At 42.4% G+C, this 16,540-nt stretch overlaps 2 protein-coding genes across 2 annotated transcripts; one reads left to right on the forward strand and one right to left on the reverse strand.

The window, feature by feature from the left end:
* Positions 1–3,964: 3,964 nt before the first annotated feature.
* On the forward strand, positions 3,965–10,457 carry slc34a2a (solute carrier family 34 member 2a). The gene is given in 12 exon segments (XM_068591948.1): positions 3,965–4,035; positions 4,130–4,240; positions 5,734–5,862; positions 6,049–6,192; positions 6,506–6,617; positions 7,722–7,914; positions 8,131–8,289; positions 8,291–8,438; positions 8,714–8,881; positions 8,975–9,091; positions 9,211–9,335; positions 9,805–10,457. Coding segments are annotated over 11 exon segments (1,944 nt in total). The 5' UTR covers positions 3,965–4,035; positions 4,130–4,158; the 3' UTR covers positions 10,372–10,457.
* A 4,265-nt stretch (positions 10,458–14,722) lies between these two features.
* LOC137794941 (osteocalcin 2-like) lies at positions 14,723–15,760 on the reverse strand. The gene is made up of 4 exons (XM_068592103.1): positions 15,700–15,760; positions 15,152–15,583; positions 14,955–15,051; positions 14,723–14,825 (listed from the first exon to the last, which is right to left on the reverse strand). Exons 1-4 carry the CDS (start codon positions 15,758–15,760, stop codon positions 14,723–14,725), a joined length of 693 nt encoding a protein of 230 aa, XP_068448204.1.
* Between the last annotated feature and the right edge of the window lie 780 nt (positions 15,761–16,540).

A 16,540-nucleotide genomic window follows, 5' to 3' on the forward strand; every position in this document is an offset into this window, starting at 1 on the left:
TAGTGTACGAAACCCACAAAGAGTACATTTGTCGAGATTGAAACTGGGTCTTTTATTTTGAAAGGTATATAAATGCCGACCTACGGCCCCTAGTGGTAGGAATCTGACTTTGCTATGCAGGATAGTAGTAGTATATGTCACATAACAACATATTAAATTGCATTAAATAACTTACATCGTTATATGAAAATCACTTCTAATGTATTATTTTGTGATTTATATCACAATATTTTAATAGATTATTACTGCTGTATTATTATTAATAACATTGTGTGTGTCTATCATGGTAGTATTCCTTTACAGTTGTATGATACATGTCATGGAAGTGTTACTGTATATTACATAAACTGCACATATTGTATATACCACGTTGTACTTGTATATATCTTTATATTTAATGTATTTATTATTCACACTTACACATCTATTCTGATATATAATTCACACATTGTGTTGCACAACTGGACTTCTTCTGTAAAAGTATTGACACAATTCAAACATATAGATATTATCTATGGTATTGTAATGCATATATTGTTTATATGATGCCATCACACTAACTTTCTTTTACTGAATACATAGGTAGGTAAATCATTTTATTAGATATAAAATGTCTTACTTTATAGCTTGTTGCTTTGCTGCGGTAATGTGAGATTTACTTTACTTTACATCGGTTGTGTGTCCACATAGTATTGGCCACTTAAATGGTTTGAGGCAAACATACAGTAATAAACGTAGGTTACTTGTGTCAAGAAGTTGCCAGAATGGTACAATGTTGTAATGGCGTTGTGCGGTGCCTAAGAGATGCTGTTGCACTGGCACATGTATGACAAAGAAGATTTCAATTGCCTCTATATATGGTTGCATAATGCACACAAAAAGGTTTGATGCTAGTACTAAAAATGTGGTAACGCTAGAGCAGTGATTCTTAACCATTGGGCCGCGAGCGCCTCCTCGAGTACAGAGAGATAGAGCACATCTGATAACCCAGAGCAGCTCTAGAGAGGAAGCGACAGAGGGAGGAAGAAGAGTAGCTCCATCACAATCAATCGGCTGACATTTATTGATAAAACTAAAAATAGAGGGGACATTTTTTCCTTCGTTGTCCCAGTTATCAACCATTTAGTTTTACTGGCAACACGGCATGACAGGAAGTGCAAGGCCAAAAATATATTTGTGTCTGATCTGTGCCGGTGGGCATCAGGAGAGTGTTGTGGGTTCTTTCTGGTCCTTGAGTCACCGCAGGGCATTAAAGCGGGGCATTAAGGCCGATCACAGCAGCACGACGGGAGCAGTTTGACAATCGTTCGGGTCATTGTGGGGTCGCTTGAGCTAATCAGATAGACACCTGGGCCACTCAGGTACGCCTTTTAATGCAAGGATGCGTTACACTGCATTTGTTGTGGCTAGATATACCTAATATACTGGCAGCGATGTATAAAGGCAGAAATCAAGCATGGATTCATCATTTGCATACTGCTCATTATATAAATAATTTCTGTCATATTCATGTAATTTGCTGTAACTCTGTTACGTTGCTCATTCTGGTCACATGACATCTGTTGCTTCTGTCCATCCTGATAGAGGATCTTCCTCTGTTGCTCTATGAAGGTTCTTCCCTTTTTTTTCCTGTGAAAGAGTTTTTATTATCTTTATTTGGGGAGTTGTTCCTGATCCAATGAGAGGTCCTGGGACAGGATGTCATGTGTACAGATTGTAAAGCCCTCTGAGGCAAATATTGTATTTGTGATTTTGGGCTGTACTAAATAAACTGAATTTAATTTCATTTAATTTCCGACAAAGGAAATGTGTGTCCCAATGAGAGAAAGACGGATAAAAGCTGTTGAAGATGACGTCCCCCTCTTAACAATGTCAGGTCACAACTTCCATGGAAACTCATCGGCTCAGCGTGTCCTCGGCTGTCTTTCTCTCCCCTAAGTTATCATTAATAATTTATTATTAATAGTTGTACGGGCCTAAACGCGGGTCATTGATATGTTCAAGTGTTGAACAATGGGTAGCTGTATTAAAAGAATCAATAGATTCCTCTCAAAAAAAAAAAGAAAATCTCATTGTGTGCCAAAAATAGACCTTAGGGACAGTGCACACCCGGCAAGCCCCCCCCCCCCCCCTCACCATGTGGTCTATCTGTCAGTGGACTAAACCTTGGCCAGGGGAGCCATCATCTCTGCCACTCCTCTCCTCATGGGCCACCGGCCGGAGCTATCACCGATTCTTTTTTCTTCTTTTCTAAAAGGCAATGCAGAATTTTTCTATTAATATTTTAAAATGGATAGACATATTTTCAAAGCGAACTAACAAGACATTAGCACCACATAGGAATCTGCGGCGTAAAAACCAGCAGGGGGTTTAGGTGAGTTACACATATCAGTAACAGCAGGTGACAGTGACGGTTTAAACACCACCGACTCAAAGCTTATCAGGTACTTTGTGAGTTGGATTGCGACACATCTCCTCAGAACGATTACTACAGTGTCAGCGTAAGAATAATCGAGGTTTGTAAGGTGCGCTTATCTCTGAGGCGGAAGTGTCCCCCGGTGATGTGAACGGTGCACATCACACTCTCCTCTGCCCTAAACAACCCCCCCTCCTCCTCCTCCTCCTCCACCCTCCACCCACCAACCACCCACCCACACCTCAACCACCTCGGCCTTCATTCCTGGACCTGCAGGTGAGCTCAGCACACACAGGCAGCATGGACTCGCTCCGCCTGCCACAGGTGAGGACAAGCATTTCTTTCATTTTGTATCAATGTACTTTTAATAATATGCATGAAGGATACATTAAAATACAAAAATGGTGTTATTGTTAAGCTTATTACCAATGACATAATGTTAATATTTGTACATGTTGCCATTATTAGCATTGTTGCTATTTGGATGTTAACATATTTTAATGTATGATAACATATAAAAGTTACATTTTGCTTTATGATGTACATAGAAATACATTTAAATTAAGTGTTTTTTATTCTTGATATTTTTACAAATGACGTACGAGCGTCTAAGCAGACCACAACGCATGTGTGCACCTGGACTCTGAACTCACCTGGCAAAATGAATCTCTATACATGACAGACCGCTAGACCCTCTGTATTAATATTCATATGACGTTTAGCATGGAAAAGACCACTAAAAAACAGAATTCATCTTCAATAAAATGTGTAGTATTAATATTATGAACTTAAGTAATTAGGTCAATTATACATAAAAGATATTTTTGTTGTAATAATATATTATTAGTACATGTATATACCCAAAAGCAACACTTTATTAAAATATCAATTTAGCTAGCTTTCCTTCTATGACATACTGTTGTGAATGGAATTTTACTGCAGCGAGACCACGTGACGTTACGATCAATACCCCGGCATGTGAGGGGAAAGTGTCTATTTGTGAGTGTGAGTGTGAGTGTGTGTGTGTGCGTGTGTGTGTGACACTTTTTAATCTGATGCCCTAATAGTCCAACTGTGATTTTTTTAGTAGTTGTAGCAATGCATAGTGTATTAAGAGACAATGAGCAATACTATTATTGTATTTTATCATAGCAATGCTATTATCGTATTTTTGTGCAATACTGTTATATCTTTTATATTTTGTGCCTTATTTTTAATATATTTTTTACCTTAAGTTTATTGTAATCGTGTGTTAAGAGGACCGAGCAAAATAAGCTTTTCATTGTCTAGAATAACTGTCTGCTATCTGTGCATATGACAGTAAAACATCTTGACTCTTGATTATCAAGCAACAGATTGACAAATTTGATAACACGATATGATGCCGACCAGCAGTATGATGCATGTCGACGTATTTGTTTTCACTGGAATCTCTTTATTTGAAAAGCACCGAGGCTTTTATTTGCATACAGTTCCTAGAGAGAATTATATGCAACCTTGAAATAGTTACAAACAAAGCAAGCCCCACCCTGATGACATTTTCTTTTTCTTCAAGCCAACAGCTGCTCAAAAAAACGGCAACGAAGACCACAAGGAAAGACGTGGAAGCAAGACCATAAGTAATGTTCATAGTGTATTAGCTATCGATGAATATATTGAAAAAACAGTTTTATGTAATGTACATGGTTTATTCTGGGTTCTTGTTTGTCCCAGACGTCAAAGCGAGCCCTGCACACTCCACTATGGCTTTGATCGAGGAGGTGGAGGAAGAGGAGGACCTGTGGGACATGCCCGAGCTGAAGGACACCGGGGTCCCATGGTCAGGTGGGGACTCGTAATGTCACATTATTACTCGTGTAGAGGCCATTTGTCCAATAAATCAAAGAAAATAAACATAAATCAAAGGGACATTGTCACACCGTGGGTATGTGGATTATGCAAAAGAATGCATTGTCCGTGCAGGTTTCAGTTTTTCTGATCATTTATTGAACAAAACAAGCAAACAAATGAAAAAGAACAAAATAACTCCCCATGCTGCCTGAAAAAAAACATAGGCCTACCCAGGTGCATGCTGGTCCTGTACGTATCTACTCCTATATATAAACCCAAGGTGCCCACAGCGTTACCCGATTAACAAACAAGTAAGTAAATCTAGACTACAACTACAAATACTTAGATTTAACTAAAAACTACCAAAAGAAAAACATATTCTAATACATCAAAAATAGAACCATTATAATTAAGTAAAATAACATAATATCTAATAAATAGCTCCTACAACTCGGACATGTGTTGTCTTATCCTTGTGCCGTTAAAGGAACACGGCTGTCCTGATTAGATATACAGTACATGATCAGTAAGTAATACATTTACACGCCTCATGGATTACTTCCGTAGCCTGCAGTCGATGTGATAAAGTGTCCCACACGTCGTTACATAACCTCCAGAGCTATCAAGTACACTGTTTTTGAGCAGTCTAATAATGAAGCACATAGCTATATGTCCAATGTTTATTCACAATCTATATAACTTCCTCTTACAGTGCAATGAATAAAAAGTGTTTGTAAGTATTTATGTTTTAATCACCAACATCAAATCAAAGTAGAATCAATTCAAATTTTGCCTATTTCATTTTTGGGAGGTATTGGCCTTCTGCCTTTTCTCTAATCTAACTAAAATAATACTGAAATAGTTCCTACATGAAACTGCTCACAACACAATACGTGGATTGAGTAACATAATATTTATCATATCGCCGCTCTCTACGGCTGATACCTCCAACACTCAGACCAAAACAATCTTATCACTACAGGTATTGACATTAAATTATTATTATTATTCTATATTTTTCTTCCGTTCAGCAGCGTCAGAAAAGTCACAGTTAATCTACTTTGATTCAAAACTTCCATACTCTTTCTAAGCCAACTCACCAAGGCATCAAGAGACTGATAGTTAATCACATCAGAGTTTATAATCTGATTAGAAAGCATAGTAATGGATGTGATAAAGACAGTAGCCGGACAAACAGCTGAGGCTGTGCCAACACACTGCAGGCACCGGGTGTTTCCAATAGTGCAAAAACCATAGCTGTGATTACTAATATTAACAAGCGGCTGCGCTCTATTTAGCTTTAACCGTCCCAGGGTTGCATGCTGGCTCACTAGACAAACCCATTGAGACGCTTAGATGTAACACAGCTAATGTTTATGGCTTCAATCACACCTCTGTGTTTCCTGCTACGACGAATATAAAAGTGTAGAAAACTTTTCTCTTTTCCCTCTTGCTTGATGATCCCATTCATGTCTCGCGTGTTCCAGCTCTGAGCACCAAAGGGAAGGTGTGGAGAGTTGTGGTGTCAGTGGGGAAGTTCATCCTGCTGCTGGGTTTCCTCTACATGTTCATCTGCTCCCTCGACGTCCTCAGCTCAGCTTTCCAGCTCGTCGGAGGTAAACACAGTCACGCTTTACGGTCACGAAGGCCCGTCAACCGGACCACAGACGACACTCTGACTTTGTTCCTGATAACATGAGCGACGGCTTTGTTCCATTCAGATATCCCAGTAGCTCAGACATACGCATACAAAAGCAATTTTTTCTTTGATATTCACAAGTTCTAATTTTCCCCACGGCCAGGTAAAGCAGCGGGCGACATCCTTCAGGACAACACGGTCCTGTCCAACCCTCTGGCCGGGCTGGTCATCGGGGTTCTGGTCACCCTGCTGGTCCAGAGCTCGTCCACTTCCTCCTCCATAGTGGTCAGCATGGTCTCCTCTGGACGTGAGTACGACACACACACACACACACACGCACACACATACCCGTCTTTATGACCCCATGGGGACCACTGACCTGTACCACACTTGTGGGAACCATCCTTTCTGAAGGGTCTAGAGTCATGATTTCAACTGCTAAAATCATGATATTTTTTTGTTAACACAAAAAAATACTTTAAACATCAAAAGCTATCTCAAAAATAGTTATTTCCGTGAAACTTCAAACGACATACACACACGCACACATACATACATCCATGTACAGAATGCATGAATGGTAATGATGATGATGAAGGGGACCTGTGTTGCTTTGGCAGTGTTAACGGTCCAGCTGGCTGTTCCTATCATCATGGGCACCAACATTGGCACCTCTGTCACCAACACACTGGTCGCCATGACGCAGGCAGGTGACCGCAACACCTTTCGCAGGTAATTGTTTTGTCTTTGATGGATTGCTTCCTCTGACTCTCCTTTGCATTATGTTGTATTGCTGTGTCCGTCGACTTCACATGCAGCCATAGAAAACTTAAAAAAAAATACATTTAGGCCTTCAATATCTAATGCTCAAAATGAAATTCTTCCCTTTATCAGACAAATGACAAATATTCAATATTTAAGGTGTAACTTCACCGCCAGGTCTGAGCCCACACACACTGCATCATTCAGAAAAATGCTATCGAGTGGGCAAGAGGCTGAAAGATAAAACCTCTTTCACCTCTTGTTAATGCAGCGTCAGCAAATATGAAGGCGGAAGAAGCTTGGAAAATAAAGAAGATTTTAACATCCTTTAAATTTATCCATAGAGTCAGAGGATGTCGTGTTTAGCCATTTTCAACCAAGAAATGCAGACTTTTTAATAAATTTGGTTTAAAAGGTAAATATCAACACCAGCATTGATTGTCATTGGTGACAAGTCGTGTCAGCGTGTTTTTCTGGCTTCCTTTCCAATGTCCAAAGACATGCAGCTGGACCGATGACTCAAAAACGCCCGTATGTGGCCGTCTGTCTCTACGTGTCTGCCCTGTGAGCTGGCCAACCCGCCCTGGGTGCAGCCTTCCTTCGCCCAATGTCAGCGGGGGTCAGCCCGACCCCATGTAGGATAAGCAGTTACAGATAATGGATGCATGGATTGATGTGTTTCATCACAGTACAACCATGTCGTTTAGCGAAAAGCTTGAAAAAAACAACCTTGTTTCTCTTCAACCTGTAAGTTATGATCCTCAAGATAAAAAAAATCACAAAATGGGGAAACCACCAAGATAAGATATTAGTTTATTAGTGCCGCGGTGGGGTAATTTGTAGGATTACAGCAGCAAACGGGTAAAGTGCACATAGTAAAAAAGAGTAATATAAATAAACTGTAAGAATCCACAATAACAATAGTCTTCAGGAGTGCTCCACTACTGCTGTTTAAATAGTTATCCTTAACTTGTTACAATGACTCATTGGACAGCAATAATATGTCGCTCCCATTAGAAAGATCAAAGATAATTTTACTTTACATTTATCTACTTCCTTTCTGGACATTCCCAGGGCGTTTGCGGGGGCCACAGTTCACGACTTCTTTAACTGGCTCTCTGTGCTCGTGCTGCTGCCTCTGGAAGTCGCCTCTGGCTACTTGTACGTGGTCACCAAGCTCATCATCGACTCCTTCAACATTGAGAGTGGAGAGGCCCCGGCCCTGTTAAACGTGATCACTGACGTCCTCACTGAGTCCATTATACAGGTGACATGTCACACCCGATGATGTCGCTTCTGCAAACTGCCTCGCTGACATTATACTTCAGACATTTGTTTGGAATTTGTGTTGCTTTAACTCTGTTAAAGAAACGGTCAGTGTAACACAGAAACAAAATACCGCCATGTAACATAACATAACAGTTAACACAACCACCTATATCTTGGTTTTCCATTTCCGCATCTTCTTTCCCCTCCAACTTAGCTGGACGAGTCCGTAATAAGCGGGATTGCCAACGGAGACCCAGAAGCCAGGAACAAGAGCCTCATCAAGAAATGGTGCCGAACCTTCACCAACACGGTAAGACCCAAGCACAGCGGCGGCGTGCCAAACATTTCAAAAGCATGGAGGGGATTAGATGTCTTATTGTCAAAATGCTGCTGCGTTTCAGACCTTAATGAACGTCACAGTTCCCGGCATTGAGAACTGCACGTCCCCGTCGCTCTGCTGGGTCGATGGCAACTACACCTTCACGCTAAAGAACATTTCCAAAACCTACAATGTCGAGAAATGTAAGACCAGTTGTCACAGTGTTTTAATACTCCTTTTGTTGTAATCTAAGTAATTAAGTTAATGCACAATATTCTCACCATGATAAGCATGGCCTCATTCAACCAAACAGCTGAGATGTGCAGTTATGGCAACATCATCCTCGTGTTAATGGAACTTTGCAGAAATTTTCTGACCCCATTTGGTTAGAATGAATTTTATTTGTACAGCGTGAAAATACGAAGGATGAAAGCATCACCTGGTTGTGTCTTCCATGTGTGTTTCTGCGTGTCCACAGGTAAGCATCTCTTTGTGAATGCCAACCTGTCTGACCTGGCAGTGGGCATGATCCTGCTGGCTCTTTCTCTGCTGGTGCTCTGCTCCTGCCTTATCCTGATCGTCAAGCTGCTCAACTCCATGCTGAAGGGGCAGGTGGCTGCAGTCATCAAGAAGATCCTCAACACCGGCGAGTAGCAAACTGTGCATGTGCAACGCGTTCAAAGCGACAGCATTGGTTACTAATACATGAACGTTTGTGTGTCTTTTTGTGCGCGTGCAGATTTCCCTTTTCCGTTCGGTTGGGTCGTCGGGTACATTGCCATTTTTGTCGGAGCTGGAATGACCTTCATTGTGCAGAGCAGTTCGGTTTTCACTTCTGCTATTACTCCACTTGTTGGTGAGGTCATCCATCCATTGCATTCATCTCTATGTCTTGTTATCTATATAACATTTTTGCACAAAAGGGATCACTCGAGCACAAGAACGTAACTTGTTTTCCTGTTTAAAAAAAAAAAGGTATTGGTGTCATCAGCATAGAAAGAGCATACCCATTGTCTCTGGGTTCAAACATTGGCACAACCACCACAGCCATCCTGGCAGCGATGGCTAGTCCAGGAGACACATTGGCTAATGCGCTACAGGTCAGTCACACACACACACACACACACACACACACACACACACACACACACACACACACACACACACACACACAGACCCTTTGAACCCTTTGCTTTGATTTTAAACTTTTATATCCAAATGACCTATTTTAAATTATATATTTGTATCTTATCTTTAGACTCTTGGACAAGATTTGTAGTTTTTCTACATGTTTAACTGTTGACTGAGAATTAATTAGAATAAATAGTTGGAAGTGTATTATTGAAATACTTCTTTTATCGAGTAACACATGTCACATACATTGTACATAGTCCTTTCCATGAAACTTCCTTAGAAATTACTATGAATTTACAAACTTGTGAAATAAACTGTCACCATTTATTTTTTATCAAATACAGTGTGTTAGTATCATCGTAAGTTATTTTTATTTTATGAAGAGAAAAACAATGATTGAAGCATATCAATGAAGTGTGTTATTGTTGTTCCCAGATTGCCTTGGTGCACTTCCTGTTCAACATCTCCGGCATCCTTCTGTGGTATCCAATCCCCTTCACCCGCATCCCCATCCGGCTGGCGAAAAGCCTGGGCAACATCACGGCCTCCTACCGCTGGTTTGCTGCCGTCTACATCATCACCTTCTTCCTAGTTTTACCGCTCTTCATCTTCAGCCTGTCGCTGGCTGGCTGGCAGGTCCTGGTGGGCGTGGGCGCACCTCTGGTGATCCTGTTGGTCGTCATCCTGGTGATCAACGCGCTGCAGAAAAGGAAGCCCGGGTGTCTGCCTGCAGCGCTGCGATCCTGGGACTTCCTCCCTCTCTGGGCCCACTCCCTGGCTCCCTGGGACAAAGTGGTTGGTGTGTGCACCGCCAAATGCTGCTGCTGCTGCAAATGCTGCCAGCTGGCTGCCGAGGACCAAGAACCCGCCGAGGAAGAGTATGCGGGAAGTAACAATAAATCACACACAGAGGTGTATGACAACCCTGCAATGAGTGCAGAGAAAGAGGTGGAAGATGAGATGGATTTAGAGCTGAAGATTCTAAAAATGACTCGGCTTTGAGAATGTACATACCATAAAAGTCGGGTTACAAGCCGCTCCTACCTTCGGTGGGTGTCCACGCTGTAGCAAGCTAGCGCTGCTGCTAGCCCCCCGCTGTTGCTGCTACTACTGCTACTGCCCGCGTCCCCACTGCCCGAGTCGAGCCGCCGATGGTCCGCTTTCTTCGGTGGTTGTCAGTGAGCTGGCGGAGAGCTAGCAGCAGCGCTAGTAGAGAGCTAGCAGCAGCGCCAGTGGAGAGCTAGCAGCAGCGTTAGTGGAGAGCTAGCAGCAGCTCTCGCGGAGAGCTAGCAGCAACGCTAGTGGAGATCTAGCAGCAGCGCTAGTGGAGAGCTAGCAGCAGCTCTAGTGGAGATCTAGCAGCAGCGCTAGTGGAGAGCTATCAGCAGCTCTAGTGGAGAGCTATCAGCAGCGCTAGTGGAGAGCTAGCATCAGCTCTAGTGGAGAGCTAGCAGCAGCTCTAGTGGAGATCTAGCAGCAGCGCTAGTGGAGAGCTAGCAGCAGCTCTAGTGGAGAGCTAGCAGCAGCGCTAGTGGAGATTTAGCAGCAGCTCTAGTGGAGATCTAGCAGCAGCTCTAGTGGAGAGCTATCAGCAGCGCTAGTGGAGATTTAGCAGCAGCTCTAGTGGAGATCTAGCAGCAGCTTTCGCGGAGAGCTAGCAGCAGCTCTAGTGGAGATCTAGCAGCAGCTCTAGTGGAGATCTAGCAGCAGCGCTAGCTGACTACAGCGGCGAGCTAGCGACAAGCTAGCGGGGACACCCACCGAAGGTACTAGCGGCTTGTAAACCGACTTTTTTGCGGTACACATATGACGTGTGTGACTATTTGTGTATGATTCAAAGAAGTGCATTGGTCATGGGACAAGAACCAAACACGTTTTGATGAAACTCTAAAATTTCTGAAATATTTATGTTATTACTTTCAAGTAAGATGGGGAGTGGTTATATAGGGAATTCCACATCTCAACGTTTAAAGAACAAGAAGTGAAGTGACCTTTAAAGCACAGGGTTGTGCTTTTTTACTTTTGTCAACAAATCCCACAACATCTCTCCAATACTTTCCATACCTCAAGCATCGAACCAGTTGGCTTCTGCTTAACACGCACATTTTAAAAACGGCTCACAAAATACTTTCAATTCATTTAAAAAAAAAATTTAAGCAGCTAAACACTGCAATTTATAGTAATATTACTCAAACAAAATTAAATGGTGCATTGGGTTTTGAATTTAAGAAAGAAGAGGTCCGTGTCATGGAGGAATTTTCAAGGGGTTTGTATACAATGAGTAAATAAATAAATAGAATATTGTCTCTAACTCTCGCTGTAATAGGCGGAATAACGTGTCACTTTGATAGCATGAAAGAATAAATCACCATTAAAAATGTTCAGATGGATTTGTTGTTATGAGATTACTAATATGCTGAAATACAAATGTATGTGACATTCGGAGGGAACAGTTATTGAAAGAGCAGAACAATGCAAATGTTGTGTTGTATTTTATGTCGTTAAAATGAGAAACTCAGTGGAATACACAGTGGAACAGCTTCGGAGGAGCCACTTAAAAAAAGAAAAGACAAACCATCACGGCCCAGTTCACAAAAAGGCCTTATCCATAAATGAAACAGATGAACCAGCCCTTTAGAAGAGATGTATAGCTAAAGATCAACCTTGTTTAATGCACGTGTGATTGAAAACTTGTCTCAAAGGTGTGCTGCAGAAATAAACTTTATATATATAGACGATGGAAGAAATTCAGCAGATTTATTTGGCGACACTAAAAAACTCTCCCAGCTGTAGACGTCCACTCAGTCTTTGGGTAGAGACAGCCAGGATCACATCCGCACTAAACTTGCGGATGTTTAACTTACGGTGTATAAAAGACACCTTGAGATCCTTATCGCATCGTTTTAAGGTGTAAAAAATATTTCTTAATTCAGACAGATAATTGTATTCAAGGAATATGTAGTTTGAAAACAGATGAATGTGCATCTAACTAATTGATTTTGACTTTTGATGTTAAAAGTTGTATATTTTGTCTCCATAATGATGATTTTGAAATAAAATAAATCAAAATGGTACCTGATTGAAAGATGTTTTTCCAGGAACCCCTTGAGTCATCGTTTGAAAGGTTTCCTCATTATCCAATCTATTTAACCCTGTATAATGGTTATGATAAGGGATTATTTATTGCTCTCCTGTCAGTTTTATCTATAGTGAAGCATGATTGAAATGAAGAATTTTAAGAAAAAAAAGTTCAGTGCACAGTTCAGCGTGACAAACACGCTCCTTATCTCAAAGTATCATAAACGTTATCAACAATAATCACCTTTATTTGATGTGTTTTTTAGGTATCTGGGCATGAAACTCAGCCCATGTTCAGGACGCTGTTGTGCTGTCATGTTGTTAACAAAGTTGCACATGACATGAGATGGATTATCAATATGTCAATATCGAGGCCGCACAACTGTGCCGCAGCGTACGGACAACCACGAGACTCTTTCCTACACGGTCGACTGAATATGTACATTTACTCAAGTACTGTACTCAAGTACATGTTGAGGTCACACCCAACGTCATGCATTAAAACCTGAACGCTTTAGCTTGGGACTTCTCAGAGATAAAAAAAAAAAAGCAATATCTTGTCGGGGAGTTTTTAGACATTTCCTCTCAACTTCTCGCATGGTTTCATTCAAATGCCTGTCCATGGCCCAAAGAGGTAGAAGTATACAATATTTCAGAGAAGCAAATATTTGAAAGACCTACAAAAAAGGTCTTTTTTTTCTTCTTCTCCCATTAATCATCTCTGGACCCTCTGGATTTATCTTGTGACCCTACGAAGGGGACCCGACCCCTATGCTGGGAACCACTGGAAAAACTAACTGTACTGAAGTTCATCAGCTCCACAGTAATACACAGAAGTATTTTCTTAATGCATGTAGGACTTTTACTTGCTATTGTTGCACAGGTACTTAACCATCAAACCTAATGAACGCTTCAGTAAAGATTTACTAAATGTGTAAATCGGTTGCACCGTCCAATTAAAAACAGGAAGTCACCGTCACTGGTCTTTATGAATGGAGGCATTATTTTGTTCAAACTGTGAATGCAAGAAGGGATTTTTAGCAATGCATAAATCTCCTCACACTTCTTATAACTGCTAATCTAATCTGGGCTGAACTAAGTCGGCCACACAGCGGTTCATCCACGTGTCCCTCCGCCCCAGTGAATGAGCAGAGGCCACGCCCGACGATGAGGCTGCACACGGTTTATCTTATCTCTTCCCGGCAATGTTTTTCACGCTCCGGCATCTTTTGAGGCAGAATATTTTTGACATCTCCAGCATCTTGTTTGAAGAATGAAATGTACCGATAGAGCGAGGCCTTTTGTTTGGTTTTTCTCTGCGCAGAATTACGTCTTATTAGAATCACAATTTATGGAAATGTGATCCATAAATGTCAAAGTGGGAATCTGGACAATGTTGTGTATAATGTATATGATTATTTCGGTCGGGATTTGATTATAATTTAATATTCATATAATTTATTCACCTGTTTGACTGATCAACGCTGCCCTCTAGTGGTCAAAATGAGAACAGCATGCTTGCTGTATGGAGCACTGTTGCTCTGTCTGATGATGAAGCCATGTGTATTGTGCATGTTTATGTATGAGAGATAATCTCATTCTAGTCCTCTGCAGAATATATCTTAGTCAGCATCAATAATATGGAATATTATCTATAATAATAATGGATTTCAGGACTACTTGCATGCGTAAGGTGTCATTTGTAGAGAGGAACCTGAAGGGAAAGCTCACCTGTGTGATGTCATTCATTTCATCAGAATCCCATCAAAACATTTTAATCATCAAGGGAAAGACAAACAATTTGACAAAACAAAATAATTTATTTTTCAAACCCAGAGGCAGTTGATTACAGTCCTTACAGATAACTGATGTGCATTCTACACACACTGTACACTACACTAAAACTACAGCGCCTCAACACTGCGTCCACTACTTACTGGAACTACTACTTCTAATTGAAGTAATGCTGAAGCACAAAGTAAAAAAACACCAATACATTAACATACATCTTCACTTGTTCATTGCATTATACTACGGACGTAGAGAATAATATAATCTTGTGTCCTAAATACTTCACAGGCTTGTGTTTCCATGTGCCTCTCTCTGAAAGCCTGGACGAGGCCTCTTCTTACACGACCATTAAAGCCGGTCACTTGTGCAACGACGTGCGCATTCAAAATAAAATCTCCATCTCGCATCATAACGTAACATGGGCCAAACCTTTTGCTGCCGCACTGTTCTGCGACAAAAAACAAACAGTTCTGGCCTCTTCATCTTAGAAGGGGACGGGTCCGTAGTGGGCCACGTACGCGGCGACGATGCCTGCGGTCTCGGCCATCTCGTCGCAGGCGATGTTCAGCTCACACACCTCGCTCAGGCTGCAGGAGAGCGGGGGGGGGGGGGGGGGGGGGGGGTAAGAAGGGATGCAAAACCTCCCAGACTTCTGGGTTCTGGGTTGTTTTGTCTAACAGGAACTTTGCATTAAGGAACAGAGTAGATAAGTGTACCTCTCCAGCTGCAAGGGGGTGAGGACTCCTCCTGGAGCAGCTCGTCTCCTCCTCAGGAGAACAGCAGCCAGGTCTCTCTTCATCACCACAGGAGACGCTGCGAGGACGAGCAGCACGAAATCATTCAGCAAAATATATATTTTCTTGGTTTTACAGTCAAAACTTTAAATAGTTTAAAAACCATGCAAAGATTCTACCTGTAGCATGTTGCATGACCTCCGCGCTGGCTGACTCGGATGAAGATGAGGAGGAGGAGGACGAAGAAGAAGAGGAGGACGAGTCGGAGGCGGAGGAGTCGGATGCTGAGGAGTTGGACTCAGAGGAGGACGATTCGGAGGAGGAGGAGGATGAAGAGGAAGAGGAGGAGGAAGAGGAGTTGGAGCTGGAGTTGGAGTCAGATGCGGAAGAGTCTGAGGAAGAGTTGGAGTCGGACGGCGAGGACGAATCGGATTCGGAGGAGGAAGAGGAGGATGAATCTGGGGCGGCGGCGGGGTCGGCGGGGTCGGCGGGGTCAGCGATGTCGGCGGGGTCAGTTGAGTCAGCGGGGTCAGCGATGTCGGCGGGGTCAGCGGGTGAAGCGTCGGCCTCTGTGTCGGCAGCAGGGTCCACCACAACCTCTGGCTCAACAGCTGGGGAATCACAGAGAACAACACTTTAGTAGAGACACTGCAGACGTCTGCATCGCTCCAAATGACGGAGGTAAATCTCAGGAATCACTGCGGCGATGGGACGAGTCTGTCCTTACCTCCCATGGACCAGCACACTGACAGGAGGGCACAGATGGAGAGGAGGATCAGAGTCTTCATGGTGCCTCGTAGTCGCTTTCACTCTGAAGGAAAAGTTGCTTTCTTGACTGTGCGCTCTTCTTTGCTTCGATGAATTTGCTCTGCTTTTTTCCCCCCGATTCCAGGTCACTATATACTGAAGTCCACCTCCTTTCTCTGACCCGAGGGAGCCCTCTGATTGGCCGGGGGAGGGAGGGGGTAATCCAACGTCAACGTTTCCGCTTCCACTTTGTCATGAAGCTTTTCCCTCCGTGCCCACGCAGGCCTGGCACAGAGTCCCAAAAAACCCGTTCACCCGCGCGGAAACGTACACGGCCACAAACATTCCAGACATTCAACTGTATGTACAGTGCATGTACAGTGCATGTACTATATGCACAGTGCATGTACAGTACATGTACTATATGCACAGTGCATGTACAGTACATGTACTATATGCACAGTGCATGTACAGTACATGTACTATATGCAAAGTGCATGTACAGTGCATGTACTATATGCACAGTACATGTACAGTACATGTACTATATGCACAGTGCATGTACAGTACATGTACTATATGCACAGTGATCTACTGTACATGTACTATATGCACAGTGCATGTACAGTGCATGTACTATATGCACAGTGTATACAGTGCATGTACTATATCCACAGTGCATGTACAGTACATGCAATATATGCACAGAGCATGTACTGTATGCACAGTGTATATACTGTACATGTACTATATGCACAGTGCATGTACAGTACATGTACTATATGCACAGTGCGTGTACAGTACATGTAGTATATGCACAG

This window comes from Clinocottus analis, unplaced genomic scaffold, assembly GCF_023055335.1.
Source record: "Clinocottus analis isolate CAN_PGR_092001 unplaced genomic scaffold, fCliAna1.0.p SCAF_26, whole genome shotgun sequence".
NCBI classification, from domain to species: Eukaryota; Metazoa; Chordata; class Actinopteri; order Perciformes; family Cottidae; genus Clinocottus; species Clinocottus analis.